This window comes from Chinchilla lanigera, unplaced genomic scaffold, assembly GCF_000276665.1.
Source record: "Chinchilla lanigera isolate Chin_1 unplaced genomic scaffold, ChiLan1.0 scaffold00082, whole genome shotgun sequence".
NCBI lineage: Eukaryota > Metazoa > Chordata > Mammalia > Rodentia > Chinchillidae > Chinchilla > Chinchilla lanigera.
Window position 1 is genome coordinate 5,593,967 of NW_004955483.1, and position 16,675 is coordinate 5,610,641.

The following is a 16,675-nucleotide window of genomic DNA, read 5'->3' on the forward strand; positions in this document are numbered from 1 at the left end:
AAGAACAAGGAATAAAGTTTGGAGAGTTAAAAGCTAGAGTTTAAATTTGAACTTAACCAATTATTAGCTCTGTGACTTTGGGCAAGTTACCCTCTCTCTGCCTTAACTTTCTTCACTTGCAAAATGGGGGTATATTTCCTACTGGCTATGCACCACTGTGGAAATTAAATGAGTTGATCCAGGTAAAGATCTCAGCACACTGCTTTTGATATATTATAGGCTCAACAAATGTTATATTACTTAATAAGTATTGTTAGCTCTTAGCTAGCAGGGGTTCACAAAACACAGAATCTCTAAGAAGGAAAGTATTATGTTCTATAAATAAAATACTGTATATCAGTTTCTCTGCAAGGAGCAGGGGATTTTCTTGTTTACTGAAAGCTTTAATTAAAACAGACTGAGAAAGCCTTACTACTACTCTAAACCCTCCTCTGACGGATTCTAGAGCAGGTTTGATTCCACTCATCAAATGCCAACTTTCTGATCATGTACCTCTTGCTGCTATGTGCACAGCACAGGAATATGCATGTGTGTGTGCATGTTTGCATGTGTGTGTATGCGTGTGTATTACTCTAATTACACTGGAAGTGGAACAGAGCTGTCTGGAAGTATCTGGAAAAGAAATATATATATATATCATATTCATATTCTCAAGAGCACCTGGCTTGCTCATGGGAGTCCACTCTGGTTGACATTTGATCCTAGCACTTTTCCTAAAACTGCATTGCCTCATGGCTTGCATGCTGCCATTTCTTCCTTGGTTTCCTCCTCCATGGGCCTGATTCTGCCTTTTCAACTCATCACAGAATGTTTTTCCCTTTCCCATGTATGTATGTATGTATGTATTTGGTACCGGGAATCAAACTCAGGACCTTGCGTTTGCCAGGCAGGCGCTGTGCCACTGAGCTAAATCCCCAGCCCGTTTCCCAAACTTTCAATACTGGTGGGTCCTCCAACTTTGGTCCTCCATCTTCCATTTCTTTCTTCCAAATGATTTCATCATTCTCAGCTTTATCTACTACTTAAATGCAGATAAGCCTTTACCTCAAGACCCTCATCTCTCCTGATCCCCCTCTCTACAGTTTACAAGGCTGTTCCCTGCACTTTCTGGACAGCCAGTTCAAACTCAGCTTCATCATCGAAACTGCTCCTTCTCATCCTCCATGCAGTTACTGAACTATATCACTTTCTACCATGTCTTTAAAATAACAGGGTGCTGTGATTGACACCCAAGCATCCCCTTCTCCTCCTCCTCCCTTCTAAGGGAATGCTGTACATTTCATCTCCTCAGTGTTTGCTGAATCCACTACTATCTTACCTCCATTGCTAGAGCAATAGTCCTTTGATAAGACCAGCAGTACAACACAGTTTAGTATCACTTGCTGGGTGATTACCTGACCTGGGTTTTCATCAAGGGTCCAGCGCTAACTTCATAACCTTGAACAAATTACTTAACATCTTTTCTCATTGAGGATTAATAAGCTAATACATGCAATGCTTTCAGTACAGGAATAAATATTCAAAAATATTATTTTTATTACTAGTATCATATTAAGTATTATTATTGTTATAGATATTATTGCATTTAATTCAGTCCTGGGCACACAAATGACAAATGAGAAAAATAAATCATTTCGTTAACGTGTGTTATTGAAACCAGTAAGAAGAATCACAACAGAAACTGGGAATCTGGTCCTAATACACCATTATTTGTTGCAGGCTTTCAAAAAGTCTTTTTAACGATTCTTAGCCCTAACCTTCGATTTATAAAATAAAGATTAAAATGCTTATACTATCAAATTGGTGAGAAGTTTGTAAAAATATTATGAGATAATACTGTAAGTTCAGTTATGAAAAGCACTCTAATCAAAGAAAAAGTAGGTACTATTAAATACTTCATAAATACATGATTTCACCCTTATATTTATGACACAAAATTTGAGGAGGAATAATGCACCAAGATTTAGAGTGTGATAATTTTTGGTTCCAAAAGGAATTAACAAAATCATATCATAAAGCATATAAAGTAGAAGGTTAGGAATGCTGAGATTACTTTCTTGGTCAGGCTAGAAGGAAAAAGGAAAACTACACCAGTAGAAATTATTTTCAAACCAGTGAATCAAATTTGAGATAGTACCAAAATAATATGGGATTGATCACATAATGTCAAAATCTATGTAGCATATAATCATCCAAATATAAATACCTTAGTTTTTAAAAAGTAAACATGTTTTTCAATTAAATAGCTGTTCCAACGATATATACTGTATTTATTCTCTCAAAACATTCTAAAAGTACTAAGAGAGAGAAAGGGAAAGAACTTTACTACTTCAAAAAGAAATGTGATGAAAGACAAAATAGTGAGCAAGGCCTTAGGGACACCCAAAATAACAACCTAGCTGAAGATATTAGAAATGATGAAAGAAAGCCAGAAAACATTTTTGAGGGAATTGTTTTGCATGAATTATTTTGGAGGTGCTTATTCAGTAAACAGCAACACATCTGGGAATGCATCTGGGACAAAACTTAATTATCTAATCCTTGCTGAATCGTTTTTTTCAGGTTCTTTTCTTCTGACAAATATTGCCACTTGCATTTCCAACCCATTAGGAATAAACTAGATGGATAACACAGAATAAAATATAAATTTTACATGACGTATCTCTTAGCAGATTCTGTTCCAGAAAGAGCACATGGATAACCAGATTAATGATAAGAAAGAAAAAATCCTCAGGATTAATGCATTAGCATTATTTTTTTTGCTAACAGCCTGGAAAAGTAGGTCATAGGACAGGCAGGATAACATGAGTTAACTCTATGACTCACTTATAGAAACTGTCCTGTTAAAATGATCTCGGTTCTGTACCCCAGTGCCCCTTCACTGTGTAAGAACTCAGCAGAGATCAGAAGATGAAACCTTCTCTGCACGGTGGACACTTCCCCTCTGGTTTGTTCCCTCAGCCTTAACACATATTCTCCATTCTCCTCCTGTGCTTGTTGATTATCAGCTGTGGCATTTCACTGGGAAAACTCTGGCAGTAGTAAACTTGGTGGTATAAGAATGGCTATCACAGTGCTGAAAGGGTTCATGCTCTAACAATGACAAGACAAATCAACTCACAGGCCCACAGTACTCTAACAAGTGACCATGGCAATATCTCAGATAAATAATCTAAGGGATTAAAAACTACAACAAAAGGGCTGGCGATGTAGCTCAGAGGTACAGTGTTTCCCTTGTATGCATGAGGATCCGTGTTCCATCCTCAGCATCCCACACAAAAAAATTTTAAAGAGAAATGTAGAACAATGGAATAAAACAGAAGACAAAGAAACAAAGTGCCAGCCATCTGATTTTTGACAAAGAGGCCAAACACATATATGTAGAAAAGACAGCCTCTTTAATAAATGGTGCTGGGAAAACTGGATATCCATATGCAGAAAAGTGAAACTAGAAGCCTATCTCTCAACCTGTATTAACATCAAATCAAAATGGATCAAAGACCTAGAAATAAAAACCAGAGACACTGAAACTACTGGAAGACAACATAGGAGAAGCACTCAAAGCCAGACACAGGAAAGACTCCTCAAACAGGGCTCCAAAAGCAGAGGAAGTAATATCAAGAATCAACAAATGGACTATATCAAATTAGAAAGCTTCTTCACGGCAGAGTAAACAACAGAGTGAAGAGACAACCCACTGAATGAGACAAAATCTTTGCTAGCTGCTCTTCTGATAGAGGACTGATATCTAGAACATATAAAGAACACAAACACTCAAAAATTCAACTCCCATAAAATGACAAAAGCAAAGTAGTGGCCAAATAAACTGAATAGATATCTCTCAAAAGAAGTTCAAATGGCCAAAAAGTATATGAAAAATGCTCAATATCTCTAATTATCAGAGAAATGCAAATTAAAACTACACTAAGATTTCATCTCACCCCAGCCAGAACGGCTAGCTTTGAGAATATAAAAACAGTGGATGCTGGTAAGGATGCTGGGCATGGGCAGATAGGGACACAACATGGATGCTCTCATACATTGTTGGGGGAAATGTAAGATGCAGCTATGGAAATAAGTATAGAGAGTCTTCAAGAGTAAACACAGACGGGGGCTGGGGATTTAGCTCAGAAGCACAGCACCTGCCTGACAAGCCTGAGGTCATGAGTTCGATTCCTGGTACTGGAAAAAAAAAAAAAAAAAGAGTAAACATGGAAATATCTTTTGATTCAGCTATACCACTCCTGGGTATATTCCTGAAAGAACTGAATATTCCATACTATAGTGATACTTGTGTGCAATTCACAATAGCTAAGTTTGTGGAAATGGTGTAGACATCTATCAACAGATGAATGGATAAAGAAAATGTAATTATATACACAGTAGAATATTGCTCAGCCATAAAGAAGAGTGAAATTATGTTATTTGTAGGAACATGGATGGAACTAGAAACTATTATTAAGTGAAATAAGCCACTCAGGACGTTAGAAATCATGTTTTTTATTATATGACAAACCTAGTAAATAAACAATAAACAGAGATGACAATCAACCAGGAAGCAGACTTTTAGAGACAGGAAAGGGGATCAGGGAGAGAGGCAATGTTAACTAGTTAATGTCTAATCAATGTAAATCAAAAAGCCACTGGGCTTCCAAAATATAATTTGTCTACATTGCTAGGTCTTTTAATATATAAACTATTAATTTCTGAAAATATATCAAGACATCTGCAGATATGTGATTCATACTTTAATATGAAATTTGCAGATTAAGATTGTTTTAATCAGTATTAGAACACATGGTTGAGAGGAACTCTGCATATTGGTTTTTGAACATTTGCTAACACATGGTTAATGGTGGGGTGTCATCATGTAAAATCACTGCTGATTTAATGACCGGGTCTCAATTCAATTCATGCCCAAGGTCCCAAGGCCTGAGAATCCAACATAGAGTAAAAAAATAACTGATAATGACTGATAGAAAGTCATTCAAGTTTTACACTTTAAAAAATCCCATTAATATATTAAAAACACAATAGTGAAACCAATTATGTGACAATTAATGATAGTAAAAATTTATGAGGTACTTATGGGAAACTATAAAATGTTTTTCTCAAACCAGAACTGTACCTCTTGCTTTGTTCTGTGTAGTTTTTTTCCATGTCCCTCTAAATCCCACTGTATATTTTAAGAAATCATCATACTCACTTAAATAAAACATCAAGTTACTTAATTTTCAACTAGGTTAATAAACCTGAATAGAATAATTTAAGTCATATGAGTGTCTGCTTATGACCAGCTGTTTTAAATTAGTATATTAAGTAATTTAGACACTTTCTTGCAAAGGTTGCATGATTTAATAAATTCCCATATGCCTCTACATGTGCCAACACTACTAGGTTATCTTCAATCCAGCTGCTGTTATGATACTAGCTGCCAACTTTCAAACAACCGAAGAGAATAATGAATCAGCTTCAAGTTGGCTCACTTGTAAACTTACATTGCTCGAAGCTAAAATGTGGGCCACTTTCAACTGTAAAGAAAATTAATTAAAATGATTTCGCCTCCACAGTTTGAGAAGCAGAGCTCCAAAAATACCACTGAATTAGTAATTTAAAAGCCCGCAGCTGGCATGGTGCTGCACGCCTGTAATCCCAGCACTCAGTAGGCTGAGGCAGGGGGATCGAGGAGAGTTCAAGGCCAGCCTGGACTACACAGTGAGTCTGAGTATGAATTACATACTGAGACCTTCTCTCTAAAAAAAAAAAAAAGAAAAGAAAAAACAAAACAAAACAAACACCCCTCTAGCTTCAGGTAAACTTCCATAGCTTGGATTTCAGGCTTAAATACTACAAATCCTTTAAAAGATTGGCTTTTTGAGGAAACAGATCCGGAAATGTCTCATTCACAATAGGAAGATCTAAGAAGCTTCACACAGACTGGAAGAAAAATAAATACATAAAATTCATATTTGTTAAAGGATTATTCCTCCCAAAAAGGTTTCAAAGACTTCATGAGAAATGACATACAAATGGAAAGGGCTATTCATACAAGATTTAAAAAGCAAATGTAAGACAATATCAGCAAACATATCATGTCAGATTAGGATCCTTTTATGAATAGGTGTTGGGCATAAATCAGGGCAACATACTAGTATAAAGCCCTCAAAAATGAAATTGTTTATTGACCTTTAATAAATAGTTGACCAAACAATTTTATGCTAGATCAGTTCACCAGATTACTGGTCCTATAGAAAGCACTGAAACTTTGGCATTTTCAAAATAAGCACTCACCTATTTGGCATAAAGCTCAGTTGGTCTTTATAGCGCAAAAATAAAGAACCAAAGTCTCCTTAAAATATTTCACGTATTTCTAATCATCCATAATGGTTGGAAGTTACCCACTGGATGGATGGACTTCCTCAACAGGACAGAGAGGTTCTTTGTCACTGAAGTGCAAAGCGGGACTGTACCATCCTCATGGGTGTAGGGCTGTACTAGTCCTCACAAGCAACAGGATGGACTAAATACATAATCTTATGTCTCCGATGAAGTATCCAGGAGTTGAATGATCACTGTTAACAAAGTGACCCTAGAGATATAAATAGGGCACCTGAAATGTTCTCAGTTATCTGCTACATAAAGCAGGTACCTCACAGTTGCCACCTTCCACACTTTTCAAATACATCTTAGCTATTAATGTGAACTTAGATAGCAGGTTGCTTCTATCCTTGCTGCACATATAGCACCATTAATTTTAAAATCCTGAAAACGGCTAACTGGCCAGTTACACTCTATATTCCAGGAGTTCACAGCACTTCAAACAAATTATGGAGAGACGAGTGTGAGATGGAATGTCTCCTCAGGGCACTCCCTATATCTTCGCCTGAGATCTCTGGTATTGCTGGTACAGGAGGCCTTTAGGTAGAGTACTTGGTTCTAGGATCTCCAGCTAGTCAAATACTTCTAGAAAAGCTACACAGAAGCCTTACATAACTCAGAATCCAAAGACTCTGAGCTTAGTCCACAAATTACGACAAGAGACTATTTTCTAGTAGTTTGATGTGACCATTGTTTGACATCGACATAGTTCATGAAGGTGGTTGAAATTGTTCAAGAGGCAAAGGTTTTAAGAGGTCCCTGTCCAGAACAACACAACACTGGCATTTGTGAAACTCCTGCCCAGTTAAGGCAGCCAAGGTGATTCTGCAAACAACCAAGTCAGCACTCACCCAAATGGAGAAAGGAGGGGTGCTAATTCCTAACCCCATGGAGTCACACTACTGCAACAATCTGGAAAGTGTGCTTGTCTATTCTGCATGACATGACGTACATCTGCACTTGGCAAAATATTGCATAACTTGAAGTATGGGCATTATTTGCTACTGCTTTAATAAGCAAGAGAAGAAATTTTCCAGGTTTTACAATTTATTTGCAATTTTGAAACATTTCCTTCTCCAGAGACACAGTTCTTACGTGATATAACTTTACCTACAAAAGCTAGAATAAATGCAAGGAAGGTATATAGGCCAGCAAAAGACATTTAATACAAAAATGCCTTCACTGGTTCTGCTCAAAATCCAAGAGTCTTAGAGCTGGAACAGATCTGTTATTATTCTGCTTTCTACTTTGAAGGCTGTGTATACTTAATGATTGCAATTATGAAATCTCAGAATAACTGTATGTTCTATTCACTGATTTGAATATTTGAACAATTAGCTGTATTTGTTTGAACGCACACTAAGTGTCTTTATTCTTGGTGGTTAGATTAATCAAGAAATGCCCAGAGGTAAAAAAAAAGATTAAAGAAAAGATGAGAAAAGAAGAAAAAAGTAAACAGGAGAAGAAAAAGATTTTACAACAATTGCATGCACAGGATAAGTGACTAATTAAAGGTGGAAAAAATAATTGCTTACAAATTTATATAAAGCAATCACATCCATGTAATACTTCGACACGGTACAAAGGTACATAATTATAAACAAGAAGATGGTAACAAAAAGTTAAATCTTAATCAAGGAAAACAACAGAGGAAAAATAATAGAAAGTGGGAAGGCCCATGCCACAAATATGCCAAGATGAATGACACACTCCCAGAGGGGATAACGATAGCCTAGACTTGAGAGGGTCTGTGTGACCTTGGCTGGCATCTCCACTTCCTGCCTTGTGTAATCACAGGAGGCATCCCCTGTTTGGTGATGATGAGTAGCATTTTGAAGAACATAATTATGAGCTGCAAGTGTTTTCTGTGGAAACAAAATTACCATTCATGCCTGAGACTCTGTAAATATGCCTTAATTTTGGTCAATAGCGATTTGGACTTGAAAAAAAATAGAACCCTCAAGCCTCCTGGTAAATCACAAGTGTTCAAGTAAACTACAGGGATTAGTGTGTGAAAAGGAAAGACATTCCCGATCCTCTGCAAAAACGCTCATCAGTGGAAAATTATCTATTTTGTAGTGACAAGACCTGGCCCCCACCTCCATGTCAAAACCAGCTCAGAACTTCAAAAAGCCACATTAAAGGAGATTTAAAGCAGACCAAACTTAAAGTAGTTTTCATCTAACAGATCAGGTATAAAAATAATCACAATTCACAGTACCTTCGAAAGCGCTGCAAGCTTACACAAATGAACGGTCCGCAGTGCACAGATGGAGGAGGATATAAGCTAAGAGAAAGAAACCACATCAAGGGTGCCCGAGGAAGCTGAAGGGCTTTGAAAGCTTCCAAAATCTCGCCTTCTCTGTTATACCTTTAATTGTGAGGCGGCAGTAAGTGCATTGTTGCCACACACTTTCGAGAGGAAAAAAAAAATGGTTATTTTCTTAAGTACTAGCAGACTTACTTCTCTTTCAGAAAATCCACTACTCTTTTGAAGTCGGCCACGCAGTATTCTCTTTTCATTTCCATGAGCACACTGTCAGAGGCAGTCTGGACGGGGATGTGGAGGAATGCGTAGACTCGGGGATGATTGAGGATTTTCGCCATTTCCTTAAAGAAATGGAAGGAGAAAGCATTCATTGTTTCACTAAATCAGGGAGTGGTTTCCCTCAGATCAACACGTACAACTACAAGCAAATAGATAGACAGCGCTAAAAACGGACCCGTCATCAAAGCGCTGAAGTCAGCATCAGCTGCAAAATTCTTGGATGATTCTTGGGAATTCAGACTCCCTTTCCTTGGATTCCCCAGAAGAATTATCACATGCCCATTGTGTCTCGTAGACGACAAAGCAAAGATAAAATCAAGCAATGCCGAATGAGCAAAAAGATCTTTGAGTACTTTCAACACCGTCCTTTTTCACCTCCAAGTTTTCTTGTTATGTTAGCAGGAGAATCAGCAGTATTTGAAGAAACTAAATAGAGACCTCATCATCCTGTGTGCTTGAATAGGGAAAGTTTCAAGTTCAGGCCGACACTTTTTAAAAAAAATACTGTAAGACAAAAAGGAATGCACAGCCCACGGCTCACTGTTTCTTTTTTCCCATTTCAGTGAGTTGCTGGTCACGTATGTTTTTGCATATTTACTGTGCAAAAGGCACATGACCAGATAATGAAGCCTGCCAATTCACCTGTGCATGGAGGAGCAGAAAGGATGAAGAATTTATGTTAGAAAGTCAGAAAGAGGAAATCTAAGTGAAACATATTGGGAAATGTGGTGTTTAAATATTCCTTTGAGGATACAAGAAGATACAAAAGAGTGGCAAAGGTAGAGCCGGGTAACTTAATCATCTTTGCAATCAAGAAGAAAAGTGACCCATTTAGTTCTTCCCTGGTATAAGCTGTCAGGTGATCAATCAAGGAGACGGAGAGGGAGGGAGGGAAAGAGGGAGGGGGAGAACCAACATTAGTGATAAAAAGGTCAAACAGGAGCTACTCTTCAATAACTTGCACATGTCCAGTGACTTTTCACATCTGATATCTCATTTCATCCTTAAAATATTTGGAGGGATCGTGTAGAATCAAAGCGCCTGCTAACTCCATACAGTTACTTCTTAATTATTCAATAGTCAGTCATGTACATGGATCCACTTTGCCTTTTGATTCTCCATTTTCTCTTCACTGACTGTAAATATTAGCATTTTTACCAAAGTGGACACAGAGAAACACACTCGTATCAGTCACCCCTTAGTAGCAGGAGTGACTAAGTTGCTCTTTAAATAAAATCCTTTTCACTAAGAAATTCAGACTACTAAATAAAATTATTTAATAGCAGTCCTTTATACCTTCTCTTGTACTACAGTGGAAATGGAGTTTAGTTTAATAGGTAGTAGAAAAGAGACAGACAGAGACAGAGAGGAAGAAGAGAGAGAAAATGAATGAGAATGAATGGATTTCAATAACTAAACACACTTTCTGGGCTGGGTACTTAGCAGGCTGTTCATATTCTTACTCAGGGTATACTGTATATGAGGCAGCGTAACCCTTATTATTTTGTTCTCTTCAGTAAATATATTTGTTATTAGCTACGATTCTCTGACTTACAGGTTTTCCAAGATTCCCCAAAACATTTAATAAAAATAATTGTACTACGTGGCAGGACTCACAGTGTCAAGTGACTTTAAGTGTATCTACTATGGTGAGAAATGACATCATAACACATAACAGACTTTGTAAAATTAAACTTTGCTGTTAGTCTCTATGCCCTGGATTTCTCATACAAAGTGAATATAGTAGTATTAACTCCTTTATAGAGATACAGGGCTGTTGTGAAATAGTTGAAGATAATCCAGTATATGCCTAGGTAGTAAGTACGCAATATGTAAATTACACATTACCTGATAGTCTTTTTCCTTAGAAGGTAATTAAGGTTTGTGCTGACACAATTTCATAACTTTTCTGTAAGCTAGTTCCCTAACTACCATGTGAAGGCAAGACACCCTGCACAGATCTGTATAACATAAACCCGGGGTACCTCCCCAGACTTGGGGCCCCAGGGCAGAGCAATTTCTCTTGGAAACACTCAGGGTGGCTGCCTACTGTAAACAGGATACTGCAGCAGGGGCAGCTGGGCCCTGTGAGTGATGCCAGCAAGCAAATTAAAACGCTAATCGCAAACAAGTACGGTGTATGTGGTGGCTTTTTTCTTCTTTGGTTCTCAAACTAAGACTTCCACCAGTAATTACCTTTAGCTTCATCCTACAGACTTTGCAACTGTGTAATGGTAGGCACCAGAACACAAAAAATAAACATGCCCCTCAGTTAAAGTCTATGTTTCTGCCACTAACAGAATCAAGACTTAACAGAGATTAATGAACCCTGGAGAGACAAAGTTTATATTCTGTGTTTGTTTCTTCTTCTAGTCACTTTTTCGCTCAGCTCTCTTGGTTAAGAATAACCTTTGCTCTCTTCACTCTGCCAAAACTTATTCTGCTACGATTCCTCAGCAACCTGTCCCTGGTGTTGTTGAAGTGTTTACTTGGTTCTGCCTGGCACTGTGATAATGAATCTCCAAGACTAAATGCTCTGCAAGGGTGGAAATTATATTTTACACCTCTCTCTGGAGCTCCACAATGGCTGTTATCCTAAGTAACTAGCAAATGTTTAAGTATAGAGACAGGTAACAATTATAGCAACACACAAAGAAAAGATATCTTAATACATTTATTTCTTTGGATTTATAAAACTTTATTTTTAATTGACATAAAACTGCGTATATTAATGGGATATAGTGTGCTTGTATAGGTTTTCACTGAATAATAACAAAAAAATCAAAGTAAAATATATTTACTTTTTGATAGGAAAGTAAATTTGGAATTAGTAATAGTCCGGTTTGGCTAAGGCAGGCAAATAAATATATTCAGGCAGGTAAAAAAGCATTATAACCAGCTAGGCATGGTGGCATACACATGTAATCCCAGAACTCTAGTTTGAGAAGGAAGATCACAAGTACAAGCCTAGCCTGGACAACTAAGTGAGATTGTATCTCAAAAAAAAAAAACCTGGAGATCAATGCCACCAAATAACATATATATATATATATATATATATATATATATACACACACACACGTTATGTGACTAAAAAATAAGTAAATGTATACAAAAGTAAAAATCAAGACACTTTAAAGGTCGCCTCAAAGTGGGTTGCATTTCTAAAGGTCTGCTGGAGCTTCAGATTGGAGGCACAAGGTATTTGTTTATGGAGGCAATTTGGAAACAATGTGTGGGGCCCAGGTTCACCAACAGCAAAGGAGCACTTAGTTCTGAGATGAACTGCAGCCTGTCTGAGCAGGGCTGTCTGAGCGAAGTGTGTTTGAGTAATTTGGGTGACAACAGTATCTATTTTAATTTAAGGTCCTTCATAATTTAAGTTTGATATATCCAAGCTACTTAAAATATAGATGCCAATTTTATGGGTAGAGACTGGAGAATGGCTAACACCACCAGTAAGACAGTGTTTCTAACCCATGCTACTGCATAGTATTCTCTTCGGATGAAGTGTTAATAACATCACTTTGTTGGTTTTTGTCCTGAATTTTAAATATGAAGGAAAACCAAACTGAAATGAATGAAACCAAGCTTAATATTAAAAAGCAATCCTATGCAAGGAGAAAATTTTTAAAAGAATTGCTAAGTTTCATTTTTACTGCACTGCTGTCATCAAATGAATCATCGAAGTCTACTTGGTTTTGCATAAATATACTGCTGGCTTAAAAAAATCTCAGTATATGAGAGGATATAAAATATTTTAATATGCATATTGAAATTCCTTTACACTCATATTGTTAGTTATTAATCAAAATCCTCTTAGACTATAGCTTTTTTATGAAGTATATTATCTTTAAAATGATAAATTTATACAATACAATGTTGTTTTCAGTTAAGCTAAGTTATATGATAAAGTGAAAAAAATACTTCAAAGAAAAAGGAGAAAGAAAATAAACCATATTCCTTGGGAATAATTTTAAAATAGCTTAAGATCTAATTCATATACTGTACAATTTGCCCTTTCAAAATAAGCAAACCATCTTTTGTAGTATAGTCATAGAGTTGTACAACTGCCATCATGATCTTGTTTTAGAGCATTTTCTTTTTTTTTTTTTTTTTTTTTTTTTTTTTTCTCCGGTACCGGGAACTGAACTCACGACCTTGTGCTTGCCAGGCAGGCGCTTTGCCGCTGAGCTAAATCCCCAGCCCCATTTTAGAGCATTTTCATCCCAAGACAAATTCTGTACTCATTAGCAGATGCTCTCCATTTCCTCTTATTGCATTACCTGCTCATCCCTAAAAAACCTTAGTCTACTTTCTACCTCTCTAAGTGTCATGACCTTGGTAATTTCATATAAATTTAATCATATAGGATGTAGTCTTTTGTGACTGGTTCATTCACTGTGTTCACGAGTCAGCCATGTTGTGGCATGTAATAACATTTCTTTCAATTAAATAATAAAACATGAGAGTTTGGAATTTATTACATGCATTATTTCATGCAAAATTATTCTGGTTCTTCCAATGTCAGTTTGACTAAGGTGGTACAGCAAGTTTCACCCATACCTGTGGATTTGACTCAAACATTATAACAGTATATACTTATTAGAAAGTAGCTAAAACTGTAACAGAGATAAAAGATGGGCAAATGGTATGGAAATTCCTTTACAGCTGGTTCTATTTAAGAATGAGAGATATAAATAATATTATGTGTTTTTAATTCCTAGTCTTTGTTTTAATTTGATAAAATACACAGAACATAAGATTTACCATTTTAGCCATTTTAGGAATACAAGTCAGTGAGATAAAGTACAGTTGCAAAATTGTACAACCATCACTTGTTATCCATGTCCAGAACTTTTTCATCTTCCCAAACTGAAACCCTGGCCACATTCAGTATTAACTCCCTACTCCTTCCGCTCCCAGCCTCTCGTAGTCACCACTCTACTGTCTGTCTCCACAAACGTGACCACTGCAGGTGCCTCACATAACTCAAGAGGTATTTGTCCCTCTGTGTCTGGCTTAATTCATTTACCAGGAGGTTTCCAAGGCCTATCCCTGCTTTGGCAATGTTACTGCAGCTTTTGTGTATCTCTTTTTCAGGCAGATGGCAGTTCTACTCTCAATGTCAGAGCATGCTATATAGACTTCTCCTCACACTTATTTCCCTGTCCTGCAAGTGTAACAAACATGTTCATGCTCCAAGAGTGCATCTTGCTTGCCTTTATTTCTCTGTTTCCTGGTTCAGTGCTTGGCATTTCAATACTTCAAATATAATTAAAGGTATAAATGAGTGCATGGCACAACTGATTACTCTGCATGGTTATTTTTAGTAAGTCCTACAGACTTAGAGATCAGCCAAAAGAGCATTGCCTGAGTTCTAGCAGATGCCATTTCTAGAGTCAACTTCAACCCCTGGAAAGTCATATAAGCCAAGATAAAATAGGACCAGAAACATATTTCATCCATTATTTCATTAAGGTCACTATAATAGCTATTAAGTGAATCACCAATACTTACAGTTACTTCCAGCAGTTTAATAAAAATTACCATTAACAGCATCGGTAAATGAATAAGGGAGCATAAGAAGGGGACATTCCCAGTCTTTGTGTCCCAAATGGAAAGGACTGCATATTGTGAACAGATTCCAACTTACATTTGATCTATAACTTCATCATAACAGGAAATTAAACTTTTAACTGCAAAGAGTTAACATTTTCAGTATTTGTGGTAAAATAGGTTGACATAAAATGTCTGTTTTAATTAGGCTTCACAGAAATGTAGAAGAACCTTAGTGCTCCTTTACCATTACCACTTCATCTCGATGTCAGAGCCAAATGATCAGACTTTACATTATGAAGATTAAAAATACACATCTCAATACCAATGACAAAATGCTAAAAGTTGTAATTACACACACATACATACATTTATTTTCAACTGCTACTATCAGCACTTTCTTTTTAAATTATTACTCTGCTTTGTCAAGGCAAAGGATGCAAAAAGCAGTTCTTATATTCTGATTATAGTAGTAGTTGTATCAATCTATATATATGTTAAAATTCATTAAACTTAAACACTGAAAAGTTAATTCCACCGTATTACTTTTAAAACAATGAAGAGCAAAACTACTAGTAAAATTCACTGTGAACCGAACATTTTATATAATATGAATAGATGTACTTTATTTAAACAAAAAAGTATAATCTACTTGTAATTGCATTTCTCCATTAAAAAAGATGGATGCTACTAGAAAGGAAAAGGATGGATCAATAAATGCCCAATTTAATGGGAAAAGAACAGCCCAGTTAAATTAACCATTCGCTGAAAAAATTCTATTCAGTTCTCCTAAACATGATATAAATATTTAATCTGCCCAATGGAAGGGCAGATGTTAAAGATTTTAAAGCACTTACATCATTTATTTATGCTCTACTTATCCAAATTTAAGTTCATCTTGGGGATTTTTATTACCTATGTTAAGCAGTACACACTACAGTTGAAAGAATGGTCTGCTGATTTAACTGCTCAGTTATGTTACTCAATATGTAAAATGATACAGATAAGTAAGAGTACTTATTATACATCAACTATCTCTCTTAGAGAAGTAAAGCAGATAGCAACATCTACATTTTATAATCATGTAAACATGGAACTGCCTTGTATGGCAGTGGAGCACTTCTCTGTCAGGCACTCAGCTCAACAGCTTAAATTATCTCACAAAAGAGGAACAGCACTGAATAGGTATTTTTATTATTTCTCTGCTGATTGCAGTCTCCCTGCAGGAGTTATAAACCTCTAGCTAAACATAGCAGCTATGTGACTTTCTATGGTGAATGAAACAAGGACAGAAATGATGTGGAGAGGATTTAAAGCCAGTTGTTTTCCATGTTCCGTGTTCCATGTTCCCCCTTTCTTCCTTTCCCAGTCTAAACTCTGAAGTGGACAAAACTTGTACACTGACCCTCTATGATGGACATACAGAGGGTTTTTTTTGTTATTTTAAGCTGCTAAGAATTTTAGGGTCACTCATTATATAACATTTTTACTGCCTATGAAAACTGATACTAAGTGTCAACTTGATTGGACTAAAGGATGCCTAGTTAATTTGTGAAATATCCTTTCTGGGTGTATCTGCAGCATTTCCCCTAGAGATTAGCATTTAAGTCAGCACACAGAGTAAAGGATGATCTGCCCTCATCAATGTGGGTGAGCATCATCTAATCCACTGGGGACCCAAACAGAAAAAAAGAGCAGAGGAAGAGGGAATTCTGTCTCGCCTCTTGAGCTGATACTTCTAGCTTCTCTCGCCTTTCAAAACACAAGCTCCTGCTTTCAGGGTGTTCAGACTCCTAAACTAACCCAGCAGAAACCCCGGTTCTCAACTTTCAGACTCAGTCAATCACACCACTATTGTGGAAAACAGGTTACCAGAATTTTTCAGATGGCCCTAAGGAACAAAGAATACACTCCCAGACACGTAGAGAAAGGCTCTTATTTGGCTAGCTTGGCTCAGAGAAGCTCATGCTTCCTAACTTCTGAGTCCTGGCGATAGTGTCACAAAGGTTTTTACAGAGTTTGTGTGTGTGCTGCAGGGAGGAGACACAGGGATGGGGGATGGGATGGGACAACGATGACTGCGACAATGATGACGACCAGGACACTGACAGGAGCTCAAACAAACACAGCTATTCAAACACCAGGGGAGGTGGGGATAGGCACCACAAGTTAAGAGTGAAGTCCAAGTAT

General features: G+C 36.9%; 1 protein-coding gene across 3 annotated transcripts in view; it reads right to left on the bottom strand.

The window, feature by feature from the left end:
* The window catches only part of Cdkal1 (CDK5 regulatory subunit associated protein 1-like 1), a 594,324-nt gene that overhangs the window by 195,219 nt on the left and 382,430 nt on the right, over positions 1-16,675 (bottom strand). For all 3 annotated transcript variants that reach the window (XM_005403380.1, XM_013503828.1, XM_005403381.2), the window contains exon 10: positions 8,843-8,988. In XM_005403380.1, the coding sequence (XP_005403437.1) occupies positions 8,843-8,988 (146 nt within the window). The remainder of the gene's footprint in view (positions 1-8,842; positions 8,989-16,675) is intronic.